We start from the raw sequence: 23,171 nt of genomic DNA, 5'->3' as shown, positions 1-23,171 counted from the left end.
TTAAATGCAAGTCCCCTCTCCTCCTTTCCCCCATCTTTCCCTGGCAAAGCGATTCCTTAAGCCATGTTTAACTTGACAGGCAGGTTCAAACATATTCAGCGCAAGAAGTCACTGTTTGAAGTGACAGTAGAAGTGACCTCTTGGATATGATTTTGCTGTTCCAGGCCCTGGTTTACCTGTTTCCAGAAGACCTTCTGAAAGGGGAGATGGAAGAAAGCCTGGGCAAGGTGCAAATGGTGCTCAGCACCCTGAACGCGTTCAAAGGGGCATTTGAGGAGAGAAGGGAAAAACTTCACACGTATTATGAACACGTCCAAGAAGTGAGGGAGTGGGACTTCCATGCCACAATGGTGTTTGCGAGGCTGGACAGCTTCCTGAAGAGACTGGAGATGGTGGAGGTGAGACTCTGGTCTTGAAAAACATTGCAGGCCTTCAGGAGACCTCTGTAGCCATGAACTCATTTTCTGATATCTTCCCTTCCTGTGTCTTCACCTGATGTCAGGGATGGGGCCCTTCGCGGTTAGGTCTCCTGTTGCACCAAGGCTAGAACCTTGTTTCACCATGTCCTGCTCAGTGCATGTGCAAGCCACGCAGTTGTGTCCTTCTGGTCAGGTTGGTAGGTGTGTCTTCTGTTCCCAAGAGTCCTGTTGGATTCCTTGCTCCCGTTGGGGCAAGGGAATGGGGATTACTGGGGGCAGTGGTTTGCAGGGCTGTAAGTAAAGCAATGCAATCTCCTAATCCTCTAGTTGCCATCAGAGACACCCTAGAGTGGGGTCCTGCCTGACTTGGAGAGGCCACATGCTCCCCTCGAGGCTGGGCACTGCTGGGCTGAGCCGCACGGGCCTGGGGAGGAGTGGGGACACATTCCTCACCAGGTCATCCCTTCACATCCTAATGGCCTATCGAACTGGGGTGCCATGGCTCAGGAGTTTGCCGAGGTTTGTGACCATGAGGTGGGACATCTGGTGTCGTCCCTCAGCTCCCAGCGTGGCCAAGGGCTCCTCGAGCCGGATGGGATGGAGCAGGTCTGAATGTGTGGGGCAGCCCCGTGCGTGTGAGCGCGGTCCGTGCTCTCCTTGTCAGGTGGCTGTGTCTGGAGACAACAGGCATACAGACATGGTATGGACCTGTTATACAGACACTGTATGGACCTGTTCTCTCTCAGGCAGTTAACTGCACACATTCCTCTGCTATTCACACACTTCCAAAGTGAATCTCTTTGTTTATCATTACCACGTTCCCGGCGTTTAGGATTGGACGTGTGGTGTACCAGCTGCCGCTGTTTGCCTATTCAAAGGAAGGTCTGGGTTGTTTTTCTCCTCCTCTTGTTCTCTGCAGTGGGACAGAAGGTTTTACTGGTTTAAACACACTGTATATTTTTATGCATTATTTAATTAACTACGTTGAAAACTGTCTCACTGATGTCTATTTTAAAACTATTCATAATGATGGTTTCCAGTAGGGTTCGATGCGCAGTAAACCAAATTATGCTGGTCAGTGTAGAGAGGAATATAAGGAGACACAGGAGCAACAGCAGGTCCTTATGAGAACAAGAAGAGTGACAGTAATTACGCACTGTCACTCTGCAAAGGCTCTGGGCACTGATTGCTCATTGCTTGTATACCATGGATATGGGCTGCAGAAAAAAGCCAGGAGGGAGGTTTTGAGCTGCACATGCACTGCTGCGGTGGCTGAGCACTGTGCTGCTTGGCCAGTGCCTTTGTCCTCCTTCCATGGCTGTCCCGCACCTCCTGGGGCAGTAAAAGGCAGCAGTGTATGCAGTCAGAGGGAGGGCGTGAGAAGTGTGCTATAAAATAATAATTAAAGGCATTGTACACATTAGCGTCTTAATCAGGAAATCCTCCTCCTCTTCACATCTCTATTTCCCCCTCCCCTTCTTTTCAAGTAACCTTGTAAGACAAACAAGGGGCAGCTATTATTTCTGGGGTTTTTTTTCCTTACAAGGTATTTGTTAAAGTGAATGTGCTCTTAATAAATAGTGTTCATGCATTTGTTTTTGAAATTTCATAAAAGCTGCAGTTATGCTGGTGCATGGGTAGCCCATGAACACCTGGTGGGAAAAAGGTCTCTTTCCCCTGGTTCATCTCACTGTTTTACATTGCATGTTTGTTGTAAAATCTGCTGCCTGGCTGGGTTGGCTCGCTGCTTGCACTGTGCTCTCTCAGAAATGCAGAAGGTTCACGAAGCAGTGGTTGTTTAGCTGTCAGGGACCTGCGAGCAGCTGTCTCCTTGACTGGAAGCACAGCTCCGTGTTGTGACAACTGTTGTCAACTTCCTTTGTCAACATCTTAATGTGCGTGTGCCTCCATTGACTTTGAAGGATCTCCTGGCAACTGCCTTGGACCTGATGAAGCTGGAAAAGATCGAGTTCAGCGGGATTAAAGGGAAGGCCCTGGACCAGCAGGTGCTGGACATGTACGAGGAGTTCCAGGAGGCATACAAGGTGTTTGCAGAACGAACCTACGACTGTCTTGACCTGACCAACATGGTAGGTGGAACCAGCTTGCGGGAACACCAACAATGTGCACGTTTCCAAAGCAGCTGTTTCCTCTGTGCTGGAGCCCTGGCTCATGTGCAGTCCTGCTGGCGTCTTCCCAGCTCCTTCCTCCTTTTGCCATGATCTGATCTGTCACTGTAGGGAACAGGGACCTGCTGGCCTTTCCTGCAGAGATTTGGGAGTTCCTGCAGGTCTATATCTAGCATATCTTGCTAGTTCAGGACCTTAGACCAGTGCAACTGGGAAACCGGGATTTCCATGCCTTTTATGCAAGGTTTCCCTGTACGTGGTGCTTGCTGGTGTGTATGAGCTGTACCAACATCCACGTCTCTTTGCTTTCCTGCCCTTGTCTTGTCTTGTCTAGCTTTTCTGATGAGGGCCAGCTCAGGTAATCTCTGGGGACGTGTTTGCTCTTGTCTAGATGACTGCATGGCATCTGGTGCTCTCAGAATTCAAGGACTCCGTATTTTATTATCAGTAGTGCTTTAATTAAAGGAATATTCCCAGCTCTCTGGGTCATGGCGCAGTTGCCATCTGGATCACAGATGCTCACACCAGCATATGTTGTACAAGCTGGGCAAAGCAAGCGTGCCATGGGCCTCCTGGCTGTCCATTCAGAAACCCCCGCTCTTGGCTTTGATGCCAAGCAGCATAGCCTGGGTGAGCTATGAAGAAACGGTGGGAACGGCATTTCTGAAGGGGTCTGTGTCCCATGGTTGTGTCTGATCTCAGAGGATCTTTGATTTCTTCTGCTGCTTGTCCCGTTTGCCGTGGGGTCAGTTTGCTGTGGCTGGTGAGCAGGACGTGGTTAGGTCTGTCAACACATCTGGAGGAGGGAGTGCTAAAACTGGAGCGGCCGTAGGGAAGCTCCGTGAAGAGGAGCTCCAGCCTCACACTGCTCATGTGGCACCCATTCATAGCAGACCCTCGAGTGGAAGGTAATCCCGGGGCAAAGTCCTCCCTCCAGCAGGCTCCTGCCTTGCGCCCTTCAGAAAGGGCTGTGCTGGAACAAAGGGCTGGGCTGGCAGTGGGACACGAGCTGGTGTCCTGTCCTTCAGGCGTTGGGACCTGTCTGGTGTGGTGACGGGTGCCTTGCACCTTACTTCCCGGTGCATTTCTGCAGTGGGTGGCAATCCCCAGTGCTGCCTGGGAGGATCTTGCTGGAAAGCTGCTTGCTCCATGTCACCCATCCTTCAGGAGGGAGGGCACAGAAAGAGTGGTGACAGTGGCTCTGCAGGAGCTGGCTTGGTTTCAGGGACCCATGGCCTTTTGTGTGACTCTGAGTCATGCTTGTTCTTTCAGTGCTTGAGTTTTGCACCCTCTGTTACTTTCTAGAGCCTCTTTTTTAGCTAAAACATGGCATCTGGTTCTGCTGGAGCTCAGCGGTGATAATGGCAAAAGCTGTCCATTTATACTTTGTCCTTTCAGAAAAGAGACACATGGCCTAATTTTTAGTGGCTTTGTCCAAGCAAGGACAGAAGTCTCCCAGTTTGTCATGTTCGGTCTTTGATTTGGGGTCTTTTACCTCTAGGAAAACAAACCTAGATTTTATGCTTGAACTCCAAAGGATTTATTTTAAGCGAAGCAAGAAAAATAATGCCAAAAGATGATGGAAATTACAGAAACACAGAACTGTTGAAGTTGGCAAGAACCTGTGGAGATCACCTAGTCCACCTCCCCTGCTCAAAGCAGGCTCAGCTAGAGCAAGACTGTGACCAGACAGGTTAAATATCACCAGGGTTGAATATGTCCAGAGCAGAGACTCTACAACCTCTCTAGGCAACCAGTGCCAGTGTTTTGAAACTGCCTTTATTGTTGCCCCAACTCATGATCAAAACCACAGGCTTGTTTTGGCTTGCAAGTAGATTGGATTTGGAACTCAGCAGGTGCATCTGTGGGTTTTCTGGATGATGATGTAGTCTTCAGGCCAAGTGGAGGGGAGAGGGTGCGGAAATAGTCCATCTTGCCTCTAGGCTGAAGTTAGTGGTTGTTGGACTGTGGAAAGCCCTCAGGACCAAAGGATACATCCCAGAGGGCCATGATCTCAGCCGTGAGACAGGACAGAAATGTCCTCAGGCTCCGTGGGGCTTTGCCATGCTGCAGTGGCTGAAGGTTGGCCAGAGGAGTGGTTTAATTCATGGTGAATAAGAAGAGGAAAGATCTCTGGATCAGGAGGTTGCAGGTACCTCACGGCTCGCTGTTTTGCCTTCCCGCAGGAGTTTGAGCAAGATGCCTTTGATTTCCAGCAGAAAGTAGAAGACATTGACCGGAGACTAGGCACTGTTTTCATCCAGGCTTTCGATGATGCCTCGGACTTGGAGCACGCCTTCAAGGTTTGTCTGTCATGTCCCTTCTCTTTTGTAGAATGGAAATTGGGGCGCCTACAGTTTGCCTTGGTGAGAATCACACAGAGGAGGCCAGGCAGTGCTGTAGCTACAGGCACATGGGGCTGGTGTTTGCCAATGGGAATGGACAGTGGGACAATGAGACTTTGTGGTTTAACCCAGCTGGCAGCTGAAACAACCATGCAGCCGTTTGCTCACTACCCCTCACAGTGGGATGGGGCTGAGAATCGGGGGAAAAAAGGTAAAATTTGTGGGTTGAAATAAAGACAGTTTAAAGGACAGAAAAGGAGGATAATAATAATAATAATAGTAATAATGATAATAATAATAGAATATACAAAACAAGTGATGCACAGCACAGTTGCTCACCACCCGCAGACCACCGATGCCCAGCTAGTTCCTGAGTTGCAGTCCCAGCCCTCAGCCAGCTTCCCCCAGCTGTATATGCTGAGCATGATATCATCTGGTATGGAATATCTTTTTGGTCATTGGGGTCAGTTGTCCTGGCTGTGCCCCCTCCCAACTTGTGCACCCATGGTGGGGCAGGATGAGAAGCTGAAAAGTCCTTGGCTTGGTGTAAACATTGCCCAGCAACACCCAAACCAGTGTGTTATCAACATTATACTCATTCTAAATCCAAGACACAGCACTATACCTGCTGCTAGGAAGAAAATTAACTCCATCCCAGCTGAAACCAGGACAGACTTTTGGGTAGCTTTGTAGCTTTTGGGTTGGTGTTGGTCAGTGATGCTCAGGCTTGTGGGTCCCTCGCAAAGTGTCAAGCCATGGAGCTGGCAGCAGTGTGTTTGCTGAAAGCTTTGGGAGTATTTCTGCTCTTCCCATTCAGACACAAAGAGAATAGACCTTAGCTCAGTTTTAGAAAGAGTGGTCAAAGAAATTATTCAAATCAGGCTTTCGGATGCCAGGAGTTTTACTTGCGTCTCTGTCTGTGAGTTGGAGGAAATTAGGCTTTTTCTAGGATTTTCTGGTGAGAACCGCTGTTAAAAACCAGGTGATTATTGTTAATATAAATTTGTTAATATTGTTAATATGTGAATATATTTCCATTTTGGAAACTGAGGTTTTCTAGAAACAAGGCTGTTTTGTTTACCAATTAATCTATCTTGTAGAAAAAGTAAATGGTATTTTCTGAAAATTTTCGGTCTAAGTATTTGTAGAAAAGACTGTAGAAAGTGATAGTATTTATCTTTCTAAGGTTTTTGAAAAAATACCAAATTTTGAAGCATTTGAAAAATGGCAGTTGGAATGTGGTTCACCCACAGAGAAAGTCTGAGAATCTCTGTAACAAAGGGAGGGACTACTTGGAAAAGCAGGGTAAAGAAAAGAAATTTCCCTTTTCCAAAGTGCCCATCGGTGCAGACATCTGTGCTAGTAAGGAAGATCCCAGTGAGGAAGATCCCAGACTCTCTGCAGAAGTTGGAGTTGAGATTTTTTTCCCCTTTCTTTCCCTTTTTTTCCCATTTCTTTCCCTGCTTCTTCACCTCCACAGTTGCTGAGCATGTTCGGGAGCCTTTTGGAGCGACCACTAATTGCTGCAGATGCTGCTGACAAATACTCTGTCCTCATCCGCATGTTCAACAGTGCCTTGGACCACGCTAGGCTGATCTACTCCAGGCACATCCAGGCAGAGCTGCGGCTCGGTGGGTGGCATGTGCTGAGTAAAATTGATTTTACAGGAAATTGGATTTAGATTAATTTTTGGGGGAAAACAATTTGTTTTTTCTAAGGAAACCAACATTTCCCAAATTGCAAACATTTTCAACCTCTATAGCTTCTAGTGGAAATGCCTAAGAAAGCTCTTTTCTTAGTATTAAAGCAAATAATTTGTTGGGGAGGGAAATATCCTTTTTTAAATGCGTGCACATGGTATGTGACTGGGAATGAAGACACATGCTGAGCTTTTCCCCCAGCAGGGTTGTGCCAAGGGGTTTCTCTCCACACTTGTGCGCTGCCTCGAACACCCTATGGGACTTGCAAACCTGCTCATGTGCTCCCCAATATGAATTTATTGTGTTTCCCTTGTAATGCAAAGTATGCAAGTGGGACTTCGTAATCAAGGGTTGAATCAGCCTTTTCCATGTTTATTATTTCCCATGAACCTTGCACAGGAGGGAATCGGTAGACTCCTATCAGATTATGAGTGTTAGAGTGTGTCTTTTTGAACAGCAACCCATTTATATTTGCCTCAGAAAGACTGTACTGGAACTGGGCAAGTCCAGAAGAGACAGCACTGCTGGAATCAGTGCAGGTTAACAAAGGGAATGGAGAGACTCATGGAGGACGAGTCCATCATTTGCTGTGAATTTGGCTGTTAGGTAACACTGTGGGTGTTAGATAAGATGGTCAGAACAAGCTCCTGGTCAGAAATCCCCACAGCAGTGTTTGCGGGGAGCAGGGAATGCACCCCTGGCAAAGGATGCCTCTGTATCAGCTCTGTTTCTAGCGTACACCAGGCGGCTTCTTTGATCTCAGGTCCTTATTCAAGGTCCAGAGGCACTAGGAGACTTGCCCTAGTCACTGACCTATGTCAGATGCTTGGATTTGAGGAAGGAAGCTGGGAAATCAGAGCGGTTTTGTCCAGATGAGCTAGTTTTGGTGTATCTTTGGGGTTACCAGTGCAGTGTTCAGTCAAATGCTGTTTCGATGTGCCCTCCCCAGGATCCCCCGCTGTGCACAAGAACATGCCACCAGTAGCTGGAGCGCTGGTCTGGGCTCGGGAGCTGCGAGCACGAATCCAGGTGCCATTTGGTCACTTAAGGCACATCACACATCTGTGCGTGTCTGTTCCAGCTAAGTTGCTTTATGACCATCTTGATATCTTTTCTCTAATCAATCCAATTTTCTTTCCCTGTTGAACATTATCCAATGGTTATAGCTCAAATAATTCTTAGTCAAAGAGGTGTAAAGTGATTGCACTGGTGCTTTTCAGCTTCCCTGTGATCATTTTTTTGAAGAAACTCATTAATTGGATTTGTTTTGAAGTGGTTAAGAGGTGCAGTGGGATAGTAGATGGGCTGTTCAGCTTTCAGACATAGTCCTAGATGCAGTTGAAAGAGGTATCGGAACTTTTCCCACTGCAATCCCAGTCAGCACATTGTCCAGGACCTCCTTGGGAGCAGCCCAGGCCTCGGCCGCAAGCCCTGGTTCTGGCATCTTCCGAGCTGTGAAAGACAGAGAGGTGCTGGACTGGACTCATCTAGGATGGGTTGATGGAGTTGAGTTTCCAGGTTGGTGAACAGATGAGGACTTGGCTGGGCACTGGCAGAAGACAACTTGCTTAAACAAGGTAGGATTCTCCCAAGATCAAGGAAAGAAGCTAGTGCTGGAATACTTATCACCCGAATGCTTGTTATTGTGGGTGGTCTTGGAGAAGTGTGGCCCCATGCTCACAGCTGCCGCATCTCATGGCACCATGTGAGACAGCATTTAAATGGCCTGTAAGCAAAGCAGGGCTGGACTTAGGACAATTGAAGGTGCTGCAGGGACTGCACTTCACCTTGGAGCCCACAGGAATAGCTCTACTTGTGCTGGGCAGGATTATGAGTAAATGGATCCACTTTTTTTATGTGCTTGGCCAAAATAAGCCATCTCCATCACTCTGCAGTATTTGTAGCCTTCTCTCATGGTGTATTACCATTAATTAAGTCTTTAAGTGCACTGTTACTCTGCAGCAGTAAAGACATCAGTGCAACGAAACAGGCTCTTGGACCATTCCCAGCACAGAGCCCAAGTTCCCGTGTCTGGTCTGAATCTGAATGGCAAATTTTGTAAACCATGAAGAAGGACCCAGATCTGCACTTTGCATTGATTTTCTTCCTTTGGTTTAGAGCAGTTAATAACATGCATTGCAGCAGGGGTAACGTGATGCTGTTTCCTACGTGCAACTTGGAAGGAAAAAATGATTAGGAAGGAAAAATGAAGCTGGTTTTGCTGGGGTTTGCTTAGGGGACTTGTTTACTTCTAGAGGGTTTGATCAGCACGTGCCCAGTGGTGACAGCTCAGGCCCTTCCTTTGCGAGGTTTCAGGTTAATTCAGGTTTTGTCAAAATGCCTTCCAAAATCAACAACCTTTTTTCAGGAAATCTTGGATATTAGACTAGACTGGACTATTTCAGTTGGAAGGGACCTACAACGACCATCCAGTCCAACTACCTGACCAATTCAGGGCCGACCAAGCTAAAGCATGTTATTACGGGCATTGTCCAAATGCCTTTTAAACACTGACAGGCTTGGGGCATTGACCACCTCTCCAGGAAGCCCGTTCCAGAGTTTGGCCACCCTCTCTGTGAAGAAACGCTTCCTCATGTCCAGTCTGAACCTCCCCTGGTGCAGCTTTGAACCATTCCCAGGTGTCCTGTCCCTGGATCTCAGGGAGAAAAGCTCAGCACCTCCCTCTCCACGTCCCCTCCTCAGGGAGCTGCAGAGCGTGATGAGATTGCCCCTCAGCCTCCTTCTCTCCAAACTAGACAAACCCAAAGGCCTCAGCCGCTCCTCACAGGACATGCCTTCCAGCCCTGTCACCACCTTTGTTGTCCTCCTCTGGACACATTCAAGGGCCTTCATATCCCTAAACTGTGGGGCCCAGAACAGCACACAGTGTTCAAGGTGAGGCTGCACCAACGCTAAATACAGCGGGAAATATTGTAAATGAAACAGTGGGGAAAAGATGGCCTTGTAAGACTAACTCTGGCCGGCTGCTCCCTGGGTTTGGAGGCGGTGGTACAGCTCGAGCGGCACAGCCAGGGCCCTGCCTTCTGTGCTCTGGGATGCCTTTGCTCTTTCCTACCCCTGTGGTTTGAGGGGCACAAATTTGGCACCGCAATGAGCTGCATCTAGCAGGAGCCACGTGCTGCTTCGTTCTGAGCCTCTTCCGTCTTAGGAAGGGCTGGCTGGCAAATGGGGGTTGCCATGCGCTGTGCAGATATGGAGTGTGAAACGTCCTCCAGCAGCACTGAGCCCTTCTTCCCCCAGCATGTGGGTCCTGTTTTGCAGGTTGCCGTGCAAACACCCAGGAAAGAGCGCGCTGGGGTTTGGGTTTTCCCTTTGTGCAAGGAAATGATTTTCAGGGATGCGGCAGTCAGTTAGAGGCTGCCTGCAAACTGGTGGGTGATCTTGGAGAGGGGTAAATACAGACTGCAGCCTCACAGAGCCGAACGTAAAGCCAAGCTTGTCTGTTCTGCTGCCAGCTGCCTGGACTCTGCTGAAGGAAGAAGGGTGGTAGAGAAGTATGAAGATATGATCCAGCTGCTCGACAGGTACGTGGTGGCTCAGGCAAGGCTGTAACTGCATGAAAAAACATTCTCTAAGCCACCTTCCAGCATGTTTGCCAGCCCAGGGCTTGGGAACGTCCCTTTCTAAGTCAGAGGGAGCTTCCTGATGAGAGAGGAGGAAGAATCCTGTTGCTATATACCACAGCCTTTCTGAGACGTCTTGAAATGGGAGCTTGCATGGAACAAATGGGAGCCGTGCAGCCTAGCAGAAATGTTGAAACAAGCTTCTGCTGGACGTAGAAGCTGCTGTGCTGGAAAACCTGGGCTGATTAGAAGTCTCAATCCACTCGTGCCCGTTCACAGGCTGTATTTAGTGGCTGTAATGTGTATATTCCCCATTCACTGCCCCTGACTTAATATCTTAACATTTGATGAAATCTGAACTATTCATTCTGGGTTTTCCCTCGGGAAGAGCCACCTCCTCAGGAAGGAGATGACTCTGTGGGGCCAAAAGCCACGGAGGAGGCTGAGACATGTGGCTGCTGGGTACTGAGGGCACTTGGAGGGACCCCTGTTCCCAGTTACCAAAAAAGGCTGTATAATTATGGCACAGCCATTCAGAAGAGAGCAGACCAACAGAGGATCCCAGGTCACTTCGACAGAGAAGTTTTCTGGGTGACATTTCCCAAAGTGCTCAGATGACAACATGATTCAGAAGAGACTTTGTTGCTCGGGTGGTTGGGACTGTCCACGACACATGAGATACCAGGACCCCGATTCAGCCCTCTGTGTTCCATCCCCAGGGGTCTCACTGAGCTCTCGGAGATGAATTTCCCCAGGGCTGACGGTGTCTCTGCAGTGACTCTGAGAGAAGTGTCCATCCCTGACATTTGTATGGGTTTAGGCACCCGTCCTGATTACACACTTTGGAAATGCCCAGTAGCCACTTATCTATTACTATAGGCTAAATGCTTTCGAAAGTCTCTCTCCAAATCTGAATGCTCTGCTAAAAACAGTACTTGAGAGATCTTTGTCCTCCTGACTTGATGCTGTCACTGGTTTTTGGGTGTTTGTCTTTGAAGCCATGTTGTTTATGAAGACGGTGTGGATGGGTTTTTAGTATTCCTTCATGTTCTTTGGTCCTCAGGAGTGGTTCATTTGGTTATATGCCTTGTTCTGCTGGCTTGGTAGCTACACAGTGGATGTTTGTTTATTTTCTGGCAGGTATCAGGAAAAGCTCTATGTAAACTGGTCGCAGACAGTCTCTGAAAAATCACAGTACAACCTTACTCAACCGCTCATCCGGCGAGATCCAGAAACCAAACTGATCACAGTCAATTTTGATCCCCAGGTAAAAACTGCTGCCAGTTAGCTTTCCTGCCAGCCTGCAGACAGGTCTCCAAGCTGTGCCCCACTGTGCCCGGAGGTCTGGTGGGATTGGTACTAGATCTGTTCTGCTGAGGTCTGTGGAACCCCTTCTGTAATGGGTAACATGACCCCACATCCTCATTGTGGGCTCTATCTCCTGGTAAAATACCAGGATTGCAGTTTAAGCAGAGCAAATTCTGCCAGTGGCATAAAGTCCCCGAGTAGCCAGATGTTTAACTGGTGTCAGCATCTCCAGACCAGATTTGATACTGATGTGGAGAGTGATGGGGCGTCATCTACAGAGGTGGGTTCGTGTTATGTTTACCTGAATTCTGAGCTTCCAGAAAGTGTATGAAAAGCCCAGGAAAGGTTTGTTTTGCTCCCCCAATGTTGTGGCTGTTGGATTTCCTCTCTTGCGGTGCATGAGGCTTACGATAGATTTAAGATCTTTTCTCTGTCCCCTAGAGCTCCCCCAAAGCCTGTCTCCAGCATAGCGAGGATTTGACCATCCATCTCACCCAAAGCAGAAGCAGGGGTCCAAGTCAGTGGTGTGCATAGATGAATTGAAAGCTCCTGATGGGAGCCAGGGTCTGTCAACTGTAAAAATGCCATTTACTGGGGAGATGCTGAATCTCAGGGGCATGGGAAATGTTGGCATCAAAAACTTCCCTTTTCCCTGGGGCATGCTGCTGTTTAGAAAAGTTAGAAAGTGTTTAGATTTTAGAGCTCATTCAAGCTTGACCCTCAGTCAAAGTATCTGTCCATATCCTTGGAAGCTCCTTGCTAAGTAGGGAGCCAAATGGCCCCAGGGGATGTTTTCCACCTTTCACCCTGGTGCCAGGATTTGGAGCCTGTGGTGTAGTGAGCGTGCCTCTTCTCAGCTCTTATGCCAGTCTTTGAGTGCTTCTGTGCTGCTCTTCTCAGCTGTCCATACTGAGGACTGCCTGATGGCCTCACGTGCCTGCTTAGCAGCCCTTTCACACCCTCCAGAATAGATAGGAGCACCTCATTTTGCCTAGAAGGAGGATGTATTTGCAACCTTTCATCATGGAAGAGTCTTCCAGAGCTCACCTTCCATGGAGGAGAGGGAAAGAGGGGAAGACACCCTTGACCCCGTGGAGGGGATGTCCCAGGCTTTCCAATGCAAAGAAGGGAAGGGAGCTTGGTTCTATCTTGCTCTCCCTCTTGCTCCCTCAATCACCTGGTTTTCCCTTTCCTCCCACCCCATCCTCCTTCGTCCACCTTTCCAGAGTGCCCCCCCGCACCCTTCTTCACCCCTTCTTTCCTTCTTCTTGTCATCGTGGTCATTGTCACTTTACTATTGCAGATGCTGTGAGTGTGTTACTTATCTTCCTGACTTGCATTGCATGTTCCTCCCCTTTGCCATCCCTTCTAAGGAAGTCTGCTTCCCAGGTGCCTTGGCCAGTTCTGCTCCTTGTTGGGTTTTGGTTAACGTCAGGCAGTGATGGAGAGGTTTCTGTAACACCCCTGCCTGTCACCCAGTAACAAAGGCTCTTGGCCACACAGTCCCTGTGCTTGTGGCTTCACCTGACTCTGTTCATACCTGCAGCTTTCCAGTTTTCCTATTGAAAACAAGGATAGGGAACTGGGATCCGAGGGCATGAATGGGATAGGACCAGGAGCGATTACTTCCCCAGGTCTTCACAGGGAGGGATGATACAATCTGCCAACCAAAGGGAAAGTGATTTATAGGGAGCTGCACCCCAAGCCCAGCCGCAGCCAGGAGTGGTCCTCACCCCTGCCATTGCCCATATAACATATTGAATTTCTAGGGTTAGGGTTAGGGTGCCAGCATGTGTAGTTCCAGGAGCACTTTACCTCTCACTATCCACTAAACTGAGCAAAGAATTTTAGTCTTAGAAGTGATATATCACACTGGAAGACCTCTCTGCTCCCTTTGTTGTAGGACTCATTTTTACTTGGGTTTATAATTTAATATTCCCCCTCAATCCAGTCCCATTGCAGCTTAAACATGCACTGGCACTGAGTGCTTTTGGTTGGGCTGGGAGAAGTCTCCAGAAGTCTGTGGTAGAAGGTGGCCGCAGGAGGATTTGAGTCACTGGGTTTGGGGCCATAGTGGTTATTTTGGGGGTTTTGTGTTTTGGGGTTTTTTCGTTTCTTTTTTTTAATGCCAGTTAGCCCAGGAAACCAACAGAACTGGAGCCATCTTATCTTTCCTTAGATAACTGCTAAGCTCCGCTTACAGGCACAGTATTGCTGAAAGACTCTATTGATGAGGATAGCTGAGGGGACCAGACCTTTTAGAGGCTGCATAGAGTTTGCTGGCTGGGTAGTTAACAGAGCTGTCTGTCTTTGGTTGGGAAGAAAACCAGAGGCAAAGATCAATGGGAGACAGATGGTATGGACTAGGAGGTGTCCAGGCCCTTTGCAGAACATGCTGCTTTGTGAATAAACCAGCAGGAAACCCCTAAGACACTTGGAATTGATTGGAGAGTGGCTGCCAGGTAAATGGGGAGGATTGTCCCATGTTGAGCTCTCTGCCTTGTTTCTCCAGCTGGTTTCGGTGCTGAGGGAGGTGAGCTACCTGTCCAGCAGCCAGATGGGAGCCATCCCCCTGACGGCAGCAGAGATCTATTCCTCCAAGGAATCATACCGGCAGATGGTGGCCAACTTGGAGCTGATGGTGAACAGATACAACAAGGTCCTGAAGACAGTCCTGGAGGTTGAATACCCTCTCATACAGGGGCAGCTGCGGGATATTGACTTGAAGCTGAAAGAAGCAGAAGAAACACTGAACTGGAAGATGGAGGGTGAGCTAGCTCTGTGTTAGGGGAAAAGAGCACATACACTTGAGTCTCATCAGATTCCCCCATATGCCCAACCTCTGTCACCTCATCCCCAGCTGCAGTTCCCAGCAGATCCAGCACTGGGGAGATGAAGGGCAGCCTCCAGCTTGCCTGCTTTTTTTCACATTCCTGTGTTCTGCTGGGGTTGTGGACAGGATCCTGCTCCCTTTGGGTTCAGCCTGGGCTTTTAGGGAGGAGAGGCTGCACTGTAGGCAGTGCTGCCGAGGAGATGGCAAGGTCTGGGTTTGCAAGAGCTGGCAAGGCTGGCGTTGAAGCCTCTGCTCACTGCATGTGCTGGCCTGCCTCGTGCCAGTCCAAGCGTCCCGTGGTGTGGCTGCATGCCTGTGTCCCCGAGGCACTGCTTTCTCACCCGGTTTTGCAGGTAGTGGGAACCCCTGGCCCAGCCATCTGGCACTGGAATGGACTTGTCCCACTGAGAAGCAGGGCCACCTCCTTACCTGTTCTGGAAGGATGAAGTACTGCAGCTAGGGGTGGGTCTTGTGCACCATGACTTTGGGATGGTTTAACCAGTGTTCTTGCTTGATCAGTTTTAACTGCAGAGCAGAGTGGAGGATGACAATTTGTTTCCTCTTGGTGAAAGCAAACTGCTCACAGGTGGAATATATATGTCTGTCATCAGGCTTGTGGTATGAACAGGAACAAGCGTCCTCCCTTGGGAACATGTGAAGCAGAAGTCCTCATGCTGAAAAACTGTTTCACCATTACACAATAACAATGAAGGGATTTTCCTGCGGATGAAACCTCAGTTCCCTGCATTTAAATGCAGCCCTCACTGGTGCTTGGGGCTGGTACAGCCATGTGTCAGAGTTACAGGTGCAAGGTCCCTGCGCAGGTGATGGTGGCAGGGACACTCAACCTGTTGTTCTCATCCTCTCCATGCTGCTGTCTTCAGTAGCAGAAAGTGGGAGGTCAAACCTGGGTATAGGGAAGCGGGAACTGTCAGACACCCCCATGGTGCTGGTACTCCTGGCAGAGAGCAGAGGCTGCGGCTGTCCGTACCAGGGCTTGTTGGGTAGGAGGGAGCTAGAAGTGGCTCTGTTGGTCGAGGTGTCTTGTGTTAATGATGGGTGAGAAATACACGAGACCACGGGGAAAAAGTCAGAGGCTGGTATTAAGGGTGCTCAAGAGCTTAGCCTAGTAGATAAGAAGTAGTCAAACATCTCATTTTTTACTAGGTGCCTGGGATGAAATCTCCGTGATGATGGATGGTGTCCATGACCTTGAGTGGAGGATACAGAAAGCCAAAGACAATGTTGAGGAAATCCAGAGCATCGTGCGATCATGGGTGTCGCCCATATTTGAGAGGAAAGATGGTAAAAGGGAATCACGGCTAAGCCTAGAGGACTGTCAGGACCATCTGGAAAGGCGTTACAGCCTTGTCAGAGAATCAGGGCTGAGGATTCATTCGCTGGTGAAGGTGAGGGGGGACCTTCCCCAGGGGTTTGTTGGCTCTTCATAGGCTCTCTGTGACTCTGCACTCTGGTGAAAATGTCTGGAGCTGTTTCACCTTAAAAATAACTCCCTTAACTCATTTGAAAATCTTACCAGGCGTTAATTAATGATAGCTTCGATGAGTGAGCTGGTACAGCCGTGTGGTGTGGGGCTGCTGGCTGGGCAGCGCTGGACACCCAGTTCGGGGCAGGAACGGGAGCAGCTGCAGCCCAGCGAGGGAGTCTGGCCCCGTTCCTGGCTTTGTGGAACCACTAGAGGGGAGTCGTGCATCAGGCTTTGGGGTCCTGCTCAGAGGGAAGATCCCCCTCCAAAATATTTACCTGAAAACAGAGAGGCAGCTGGCTGTGGCTGACCTTTCTGTTTCAGGCTTGGTGTCCCCTTCGGGAGCAGGAGGTGATGCCTATGGTCCAGGGAGAAACTGAGTGACGGGAGGAAAGCTGCTGTCTGAAACCTCAGTGCTTTCCAGCAGCTTTGCCAGAGCTGAGGGTCCTCTTTGCAGACCAGGAGAAAGTCCAAATCTCTGGTCCTCACCTGCTCAGAATGAGGTGCTACGCATGTCGGGAACTGCACCTTAGCTGCGAGGGAGATGGATATTAGATCCAGCCCTCTCCTGAAGGTCACCATCTGGCCTTGGACTCTGGAGAGAACCAGTTGACCCTCTCTGGGACTGAGCTCTTGTTGCTCACCTTGCCTTGCTCCCTGCAGTCAGCTCTGGACCTCTCACCCCCTTCCCTGCACACTGAACCCATGGCGAGGATTTTACCATGCCTGTGTTGTTCTGCTGCACAGCTGTAACAGGCTCAGCCACCTCCAGGTGGAAGACCAGGGAACTTCCCAGACTGGCCCAGGAGAATGTGGGGTTGTGGTGATGGCAGGAGGGCTGGCACCACTGATGTGGTGGCACTGCCAAGGCTGCTCACAGGGGCAGGACCAAGTGCAAAGCAGCATGAAGGTCCTGGGGAGGGAAAGGCACCATGGCCCAAAATAGGGTGTCCTCATGCCACTGTTCTGCTGTGCTGGCCAAGCCCAGAGGAGCAGCAGCAAAGGGGCCAAGAGCGGCTCTGCTGGGCTTCCCCCAGTTGTTCAAGTCTTCCTGGAGGCAGGTGAGTCTTGAGGCTGCTGAGAGCAGCACAGGGAGGGCTTGGGCACATGTGCCAAAGGAAAAGGCAGGACAGTGCATGGTAGATGATGGCCAGTCCCGCTCCCCTTGCCCTTCTTTCATGAGGATGAGGCCTCTGCAGTAAAGGCTGAGTAAAACACCAGTAACAATGGGACATTATCAAATACAGGGACAGGCAATGGTGAAGACAGGGTGGTGCTTTCAGCTGGGCATTCCCTCAGTTTGTTCCTATGCAGTTCCCCTTCCTCTCATGTCAGCAAATCGTGGCCAGGCTAAGTCTGCAAGGGGCCAGAGCCCTGGCTTGGGCTGTTGAGAGTTTAAGTACCCAGCTACCATGTGTCAAGTTGGGGAGCAGCAGCTTTGGGGTGGCTCAAGCCCCACTGGCAATGCCACTCTATCTGACGTGTGCCAAGCTGCCATGTCAGTGCTGGGAATGGCACCGTCTCCTGTGCCACCATGTGTGAAATGCTGCCAGCATCGACCTCCTGGCAACGGGCAGTGTGTGTTGATGTCCACTCACTGCAAGCTGGCCCTTATCCTTTCTGAGACCTCTGTTGAGAGCCCCTGGCAGGCTTAGGAGAAGGAGCACTCAGAGGGCATGGCGAGGCAGGGAACAGATCACAGTGGAGCGTGGGAGGTGCAGGGAACATGTACACAGCCTGGCCTTCGGCGATGGGAAGAGGAAACCCAAGAAGGACGGGTCCCTGCTGTGACCCAGAGACCCCTGAGTTTCCTGACTGGGGGAGCACAGTAAGCTGAGGAGGGAGGTTGTTAGCAAACCCTTTGTCTTCTGATCCCAATCTTCATCTGGTTTTATATGGTTTATTTAAAAACTCTTTCTTGAATTTAAAGATTCTCTGGTCTTGAGATGGCCATTTGTAGGGGAGAGGTGTAAGAAGTTCACCTTGAAGGCTTCATCCACTCAAGGTAACATTATAGAGGCCACCAGGGCTGGGTCTTCATGCATTGGAATGAGCCTTTGAGACCCAAGTGCTCCCTGCCCCAGGCACGCAAAGCAACCTCAAGCCCTGTGACCTCAGGAAGAGGGAAGAGAACATGTCACAGAGCTGCTAAGCCACTTCTGTAATGGAGTGCACTCCATTTTTACCCTGCAGTTATTTTGAGCTGTTTCAGATGACAAAGCAGCCCTTTACAGAAGGATGCAACCAGCAGCAGCAACATCTGTCTGTCTCATTTCCCATCCCTCCACAAGGCTGGTACCCATGTGCTCGCTGGCATCTGCCTTTAGCTGTGGGCAGCTGTCTTGCAGGACAGGCTCAGCCCTGCTGTATTTGAAGGCATCTTCTTTTTCTTCCAGGAAAACCAGAGCATCTTACTTGCAGACCCAGCATCTGATATCTGGAAGGCCTATGTGGATTACGTGGATGAGATAGTCCTGGATGGATTCTTCACTGCCATCGAGTGCTCGCTCAAGTACCTCCTGGAAAACACAGGTGACTGCTAGTTCATCTCCTGGTTGTGATGGCTGCTTCAGTCTCACCAAAGGGAGGTTTCCGTTCTGTGCTCTCCTTCATGCCTAAGAGTTGCTCTCTTCTTCCTGGCTTTCTGCTGTGCCTCTTGCACTGCCTTCAGCAGATGCTGGGGGACCCTCCAGACAGGGTGGGTGACTCCATCCCCCAGTCACTGGAGCAAAGCATTACTCAGGGGGAAGGGATGGAGAGAACTATGCACCATTTGCTGGGATTAATGGACAGGCAAAATTGAGTTGTCATCCCAAGTCTGTGTTTGGGCATCTGCCATCTCCCTCCCTTGCATGCACAAAGTATCGGAGTGACACCATCTTTCATCTGTGGAGAGTCTCAAGAGCTGATTCTGCTGATGAAAGGCATGAAACAAAACCCTCAGTCCCTGAACATTAGTCCAGTGAAGAGATGAGATGGGATCAGGAGTCACTAAATCAGACCTCCTGCCTAAGCCCACTGTGGAGCTTCACTCACTCTGCTGGGAGCAGCTTGTGTCCACCTAAAGCATGTCTCCAGGAACGCTTCTCTCCAGGAAGTGGAGGCACATTGAGTAGGAGAATTGCATCTGGTTCCTGACCATCTTGTTAACAACATGCGTATAATTTCACATTTGCATTTGGCTTCAGTTTCCAATTGCTGGGTTTTTTTCTTGCCTTTCTCCACTAAATTAAAGAGCCTCTTGGTTCCTGTTGTTTTCTCGTCTGCAAGTACTTATGCACTGTAATTGTTCAGCTCTCAGACTCCTTTTTGATTAGCTAAAGAGTCTGGTCTCTTTAAGGCTTTCCTCAACAGCATTTTTTCCGGTCCTTAAATCACTTGTGTCTCATCTGTTCTACGGTATCTCCTGTGGGTACCAGCACATCAGCTAGCTTGCCAGCATCTCCCCTGTGTTGGTGCAGACATAATGTCACTGGACCCCACGAGTGTGTGTCTGTGATCACACCTGCCTGGTATCCCTCTGGAGCATGTGTGCATCTTGTGGGATGTGAGTGGTGGCTCAAGATCACTTTTCTCCCCTTGGAAAAGATCCTGGCATCTCCTTTCTTCCCTACCAGATCCCAAGGCAGGGCTCGCCCCCCTGTTTGAGGTGCAGCTGGATTTGGTGATCCCAGATTTGATATTTCGTCCCTCCTTGGAACCCGGCACAAACGATGGCTTCTGTGACATGGTGGAAAGTCTTCTCAATGATGTCTACCGGATCTCATCGCTGGTGCCCAGGCTGGCCGAGCACAGCGGCTTCCCACACTACCAGGTGCGTGGCTGTGGAGCTCCCTCGTGCTGTGTGGCAGTGAGGAGGTACCACAGTGGTCCCACATCACTGCGCTCTCCTCTCCTCTCTCCTCTCTCCTCCCTCCTCTCTCCTCTCCTAGGCTGACATGGAGGACATGGCTGATCTGGCCGACATGCGCCATGACCTGATGGGACGTGTGCAGGCCGTGATGGCGGCCTGCTGTGATTACCGCAGTGCCTTTGACCGCTACTCCTACCTCTACGGGGACGACAGAAAGGAGTTCTGCCGCCAGTTCCTCCTCTACGGGCACATCCTCACCGCTGCAGAAATTGAGGCACATGTGGAAGATGGGGTCCCCGAGACGCCTCCCACGCTGCAGCAGTTCAAAGAGCAGATTGATTCCTATGAGAAGATCTACGAGGAGGTGAATCGCATCGAACCCATCAGCATCTTCCAGAGCTGGATGAAAGTCGATGCTCGGCCTTTCAAGGCGTCCTTGCTGAATGTGATTAAAAGGTGGAGCTTGGTGTTCAAGCAGCATCTCATGGACCATGTCACGCACAGGTAAGAACTGTTCCTGCCTCCTCTCCCCAGGACCTGTGCTGACCAAAGGGGGTTTCTCTTGTCTTGGCTGGGCTTTACCGTTTCACACTGATAACCAACAGGCCAATGGAGGAGCAAGAGAAGGGAGCCCGTACTGCATGGCAGCTCCATCGCATCCCCTATATCTTCCATCCCTGGTGTCTGCTGGGAACTGGTATGGCTGAGTGTGTAAAGTGGAAGCAGTTTTATGGACTTGGTACCATTGAGATCCCACAAGCCAATGCTCCTGGGACCTGCTGTGTGGTGTTAGATAGGGAGTCTGTTTGTCCATTTGTCCTGATCCAACTAATCTAATCTCTGCCAGGGCTTGGTGCTTACTTTGTTGAATTTGATATGAGCCATCAGTAAAGCTGCATTAATGCCATGAGATACTTGCTCTATTTCTCAGTGCATTGCTCTTTTAAGTTCACTCTGTGTGGAAAAAAAAAAAAAAAAGTAATTTGGGTTGCCTGGCATGAGCAGCCATGGGGAGGTGGTTTCAAGGTTACAAAAACAAGGAGTTTGGGATGAAGTTTTGAATTAGCATGTGTTCCCTGCTCTGAAAAGCTGCTCAGTCGCCAGGTCTGTGCAGGACGATGCGTCAGGTGATTTATTTGCAGCTGAAGGATGTCACAGTGCATGCTTACACAGAAGTGTTTACAGACATATGTAGTAGTGAAGGCTGCTGCCGGAGGTGGATGCTGTGATCCTTTGTGTTCTTTTCAGTGCCATAATTCGGTGAGATAATTTCTGTGCAAGGAGGTTATTGTGTAGCTTAGAACGGGCATTTAGGAGTTCTTATTAAGAGTCCCTGACTCAGCAGTTTAGTCTTTATTAGGTGAAGTATTTAAGGATACATTTTGGCCTAGCAGCATGCACAGAATTTAAGTGGGCATTTAAAAAGTAAGTGTTTTGAGAAGAGGAGAATGGCTGTGCTGGAAAGGACCAGAGATCCACAAGCCCATCGTGCCTCTGCTGACGGTGCCCGGTAGCTGGCGAGATTAAGAGCAGGGTAAGCAGGTAGAGAAACTTCCCCCAAATACTCTCCTTGTCTCTAACGATCTATAGCTCAAGGACTTTGAGAGACAGGGGTCATGCCTTTGTATTTAAAGACCTGGCAGGATTTTTTTTCTCCAACAAATGTTCAGTTACTTTTCTGAACTGCTGTGAATTTTTGTGATTTGCATCCTCCTGCAGCAGGGAGTTACCCTGTAAAATGAGGCGGTGTGTGAAGAAGAATCCCTGTTTGTTGTGGCTTTGTAAGCTGCCAGGTTCATTTGAGGATCTTGAATTCTGGTATTGGAAGAGACGAGATGAAAACTGTCCTTTCAAACTCACTCTCTCCAGACCACACCTGAGCTGGCAGCTCTCCATTACACTCCTTCTCAGATAACTTCTCTCCAACCTGAGAAGTCCCAACCTATTCATCTGTTCCTTGCAGGAAGCTGTACCACATCTATGGATCCCTTTGAGCTTGAATTGTGGTTCTGATGCCCTTGGCATGTTGCCATACGATGAACAGGGTTAGCCAGGCCTTTCCCCTCTCCGTGCCGGTCCAGCTGCCTGGCGTAAGGCTGATAATTATTTCATTAGGGACTGCTCTCATTTTGTGCTTTCCTGCTTTGTGTTATATAGCTTGGCTGACCTTGAAGAGTTCATAAAAACTGCCGATAAAGGTTTGAGCAAAAAGGTTGAAAAAGGAGATTATGATGGCTTGGTGGAGGTTATGGGTCATCTCCTGGCTGTTAAAGAAAGGCACAGTGTCACCGATGCCATGTTTGAGCCCCTGAAGCAAACCGTCGAACTGCTGAAGAAGTATGAGCAGCAGCTGCCGGAAGAAGTCTATAAGCAACTGGAGGTGGGTGAAGACTTGTGGTGGACACACCGATTTGCCTGGTAGCAGGTGTCAAAGAGAGCATGAGGTGAAGAGCATTGCAGGAATATTTAAGACCCCACTCCCTGTCATTAGAGGGCCTCAGTGGATAGTATTTTGCTATTGTGGGATGTGCCTTAGTAGCTCTAAATTTTGGACTTATATTGAGATTTTTCTTTTAAAGCAGAGATTAAGCCTTTTGTTATGTATGAAAAACATAGAATTGCCTGCTCCAACTCCCAGCGATTACTCTTGAAAAAAATTAATGCATTTTCAAATACATCTGTTAATTAGGTTGAATTATAATTATTTTTAAATAAGACAGTTCTTGGCAACTGTGGAGATGGGAAGGATGATGTTGGCAGAGGAGTTGCCTTCTCATAGGACTTCAGTCCTCCACTGGGTCTGTAACACCAAATCTGCTTGACCCAGGGGACATCACTAGGAGCAGGTTATGAAAGTATTTTGGCACCTTTCCACATCTGGCTCTGATGAATCAGTTTTCTTTTGGGAATTCCTTTCATTTCTGGAAAGGGAACCATGAGATGGAGGTTAGAAAAGACTGTGAGGTGCCCAGCCAGCCTCAGGGAACAGGAGACAAGCACTGGCAACAGCCAAGGCGTTACAGTGCAGAAGCGTGTGGCTACGTGCTGATGGATGCCCTATCGCCATGGGGTGCTGTGGGCAGAGGGGTCTGTGTAGGACCTTTTGGGGAGATGTTCCTGCCTTGTGCACCTGTGCAGCAAAGGCTCCAGTTTTCTGCTGCAGGCTTGGATGGGAGCTGAGTGGGGTTTAGCAATCCCCTGGTTTTCTGCTTGGGCAGCTGTGATCTGTGGGTGGTCTGGTCACCACATCTGGAATAGTTAAGGGTCCTAAAGATACCTAGATTCCTACAGACTCCCTAAAAACCATGAGAGCTGCATTACAAGGATGCTCTGGCTGCTGCAACAGCTTCAGTCCAGCATAAAACATGGTGCTGTGGGGAACCCGGCTCTCCTAATTCCTCTGTCTCAGAGCTACTTGTTTGGTGCCTGTTTGCACAAGTACATTCAAACAACTGATTTATTTTTCTGATAAAAGAAATGAGGGATGTGGGGCAGCCATTCAGATGCAGGAGAT

General features: G+C 49.4%; 1 protein-coding gene across 2 annotated transcripts in view; it reads left to right on the top strand.

Annotated features, from left to right (window-relative positions):
* The window catches only part of DNAH9 (dynein axonemal heavy chain 9), a 214,267-nt gene that overhangs the window by 8,742 nt on the left and 182,354 nt on the right, over window positions 1–23,171 (top strand). For both annotated transcript variants that reach the window (XM_075770400.1, XM_075770399.1), the window contains exons 6-18: window positions 165–398; window positions 2,342–2,509; window positions 4,735–4,851; window positions 6,374–6,524; window positions 7,543–7,657; window positions 10,070–10,138; window positions 11,318–11,444; window positions 13,998–14,253; window positions 15,486–15,727; window positions 18,201–18,336; window positions 19,422–19,618; window positions 19,737–20,161; window positions 21,815–22,037. In XM_075770400.1, the coding sequence (XP_075626515.1) occupies window positions 165–398; window positions 2,342–2,509; window positions 4,735–4,851; window positions 6,374–6,524; window positions 7,543–7,657; window positions 10,070–10,138; window positions 11,318–11,444; window positions 13,998–14,253; window positions 15,486–15,727; window positions 18,201–18,336; window positions 19,422–19,618; window positions 19,737–20,161; window positions 21,815–22,037 (2,460 nt within the window). The remainder of the gene's footprint in view (window positions 1–164; window positions 399–2,341; window positions 2,510–4,734; window positions 4,852–6,373; window positions 6,525–7,542; window positions 7,658–10,069; window positions 10,139–11,317; window positions 11,445–13,997; window positions 14,254–15,485; window positions 15,728–18,200; window positions 18,337–19,421; window positions 19,619–19,736; window positions 20,162–21,814; window positions 22,038–23,171) is intronic.

Source organism: Balearica regulorum, chromosome 18 (genome assembly GCF_011004875.1).
Source record: "Balearica regulorum gibbericeps isolate bBalReg1 chromosome 18, bBalReg1.pri, whole genome shotgun sequence".
Classification (NCBI taxonomy): Eukaryota; Metazoa; Chordata; class Aves; order Gruiformes; family Gruidae; genus Balearica; species Balearica regulorum.
This window is presented reverse-complemented; position numbering and strand designations above follow the sequence as displayed.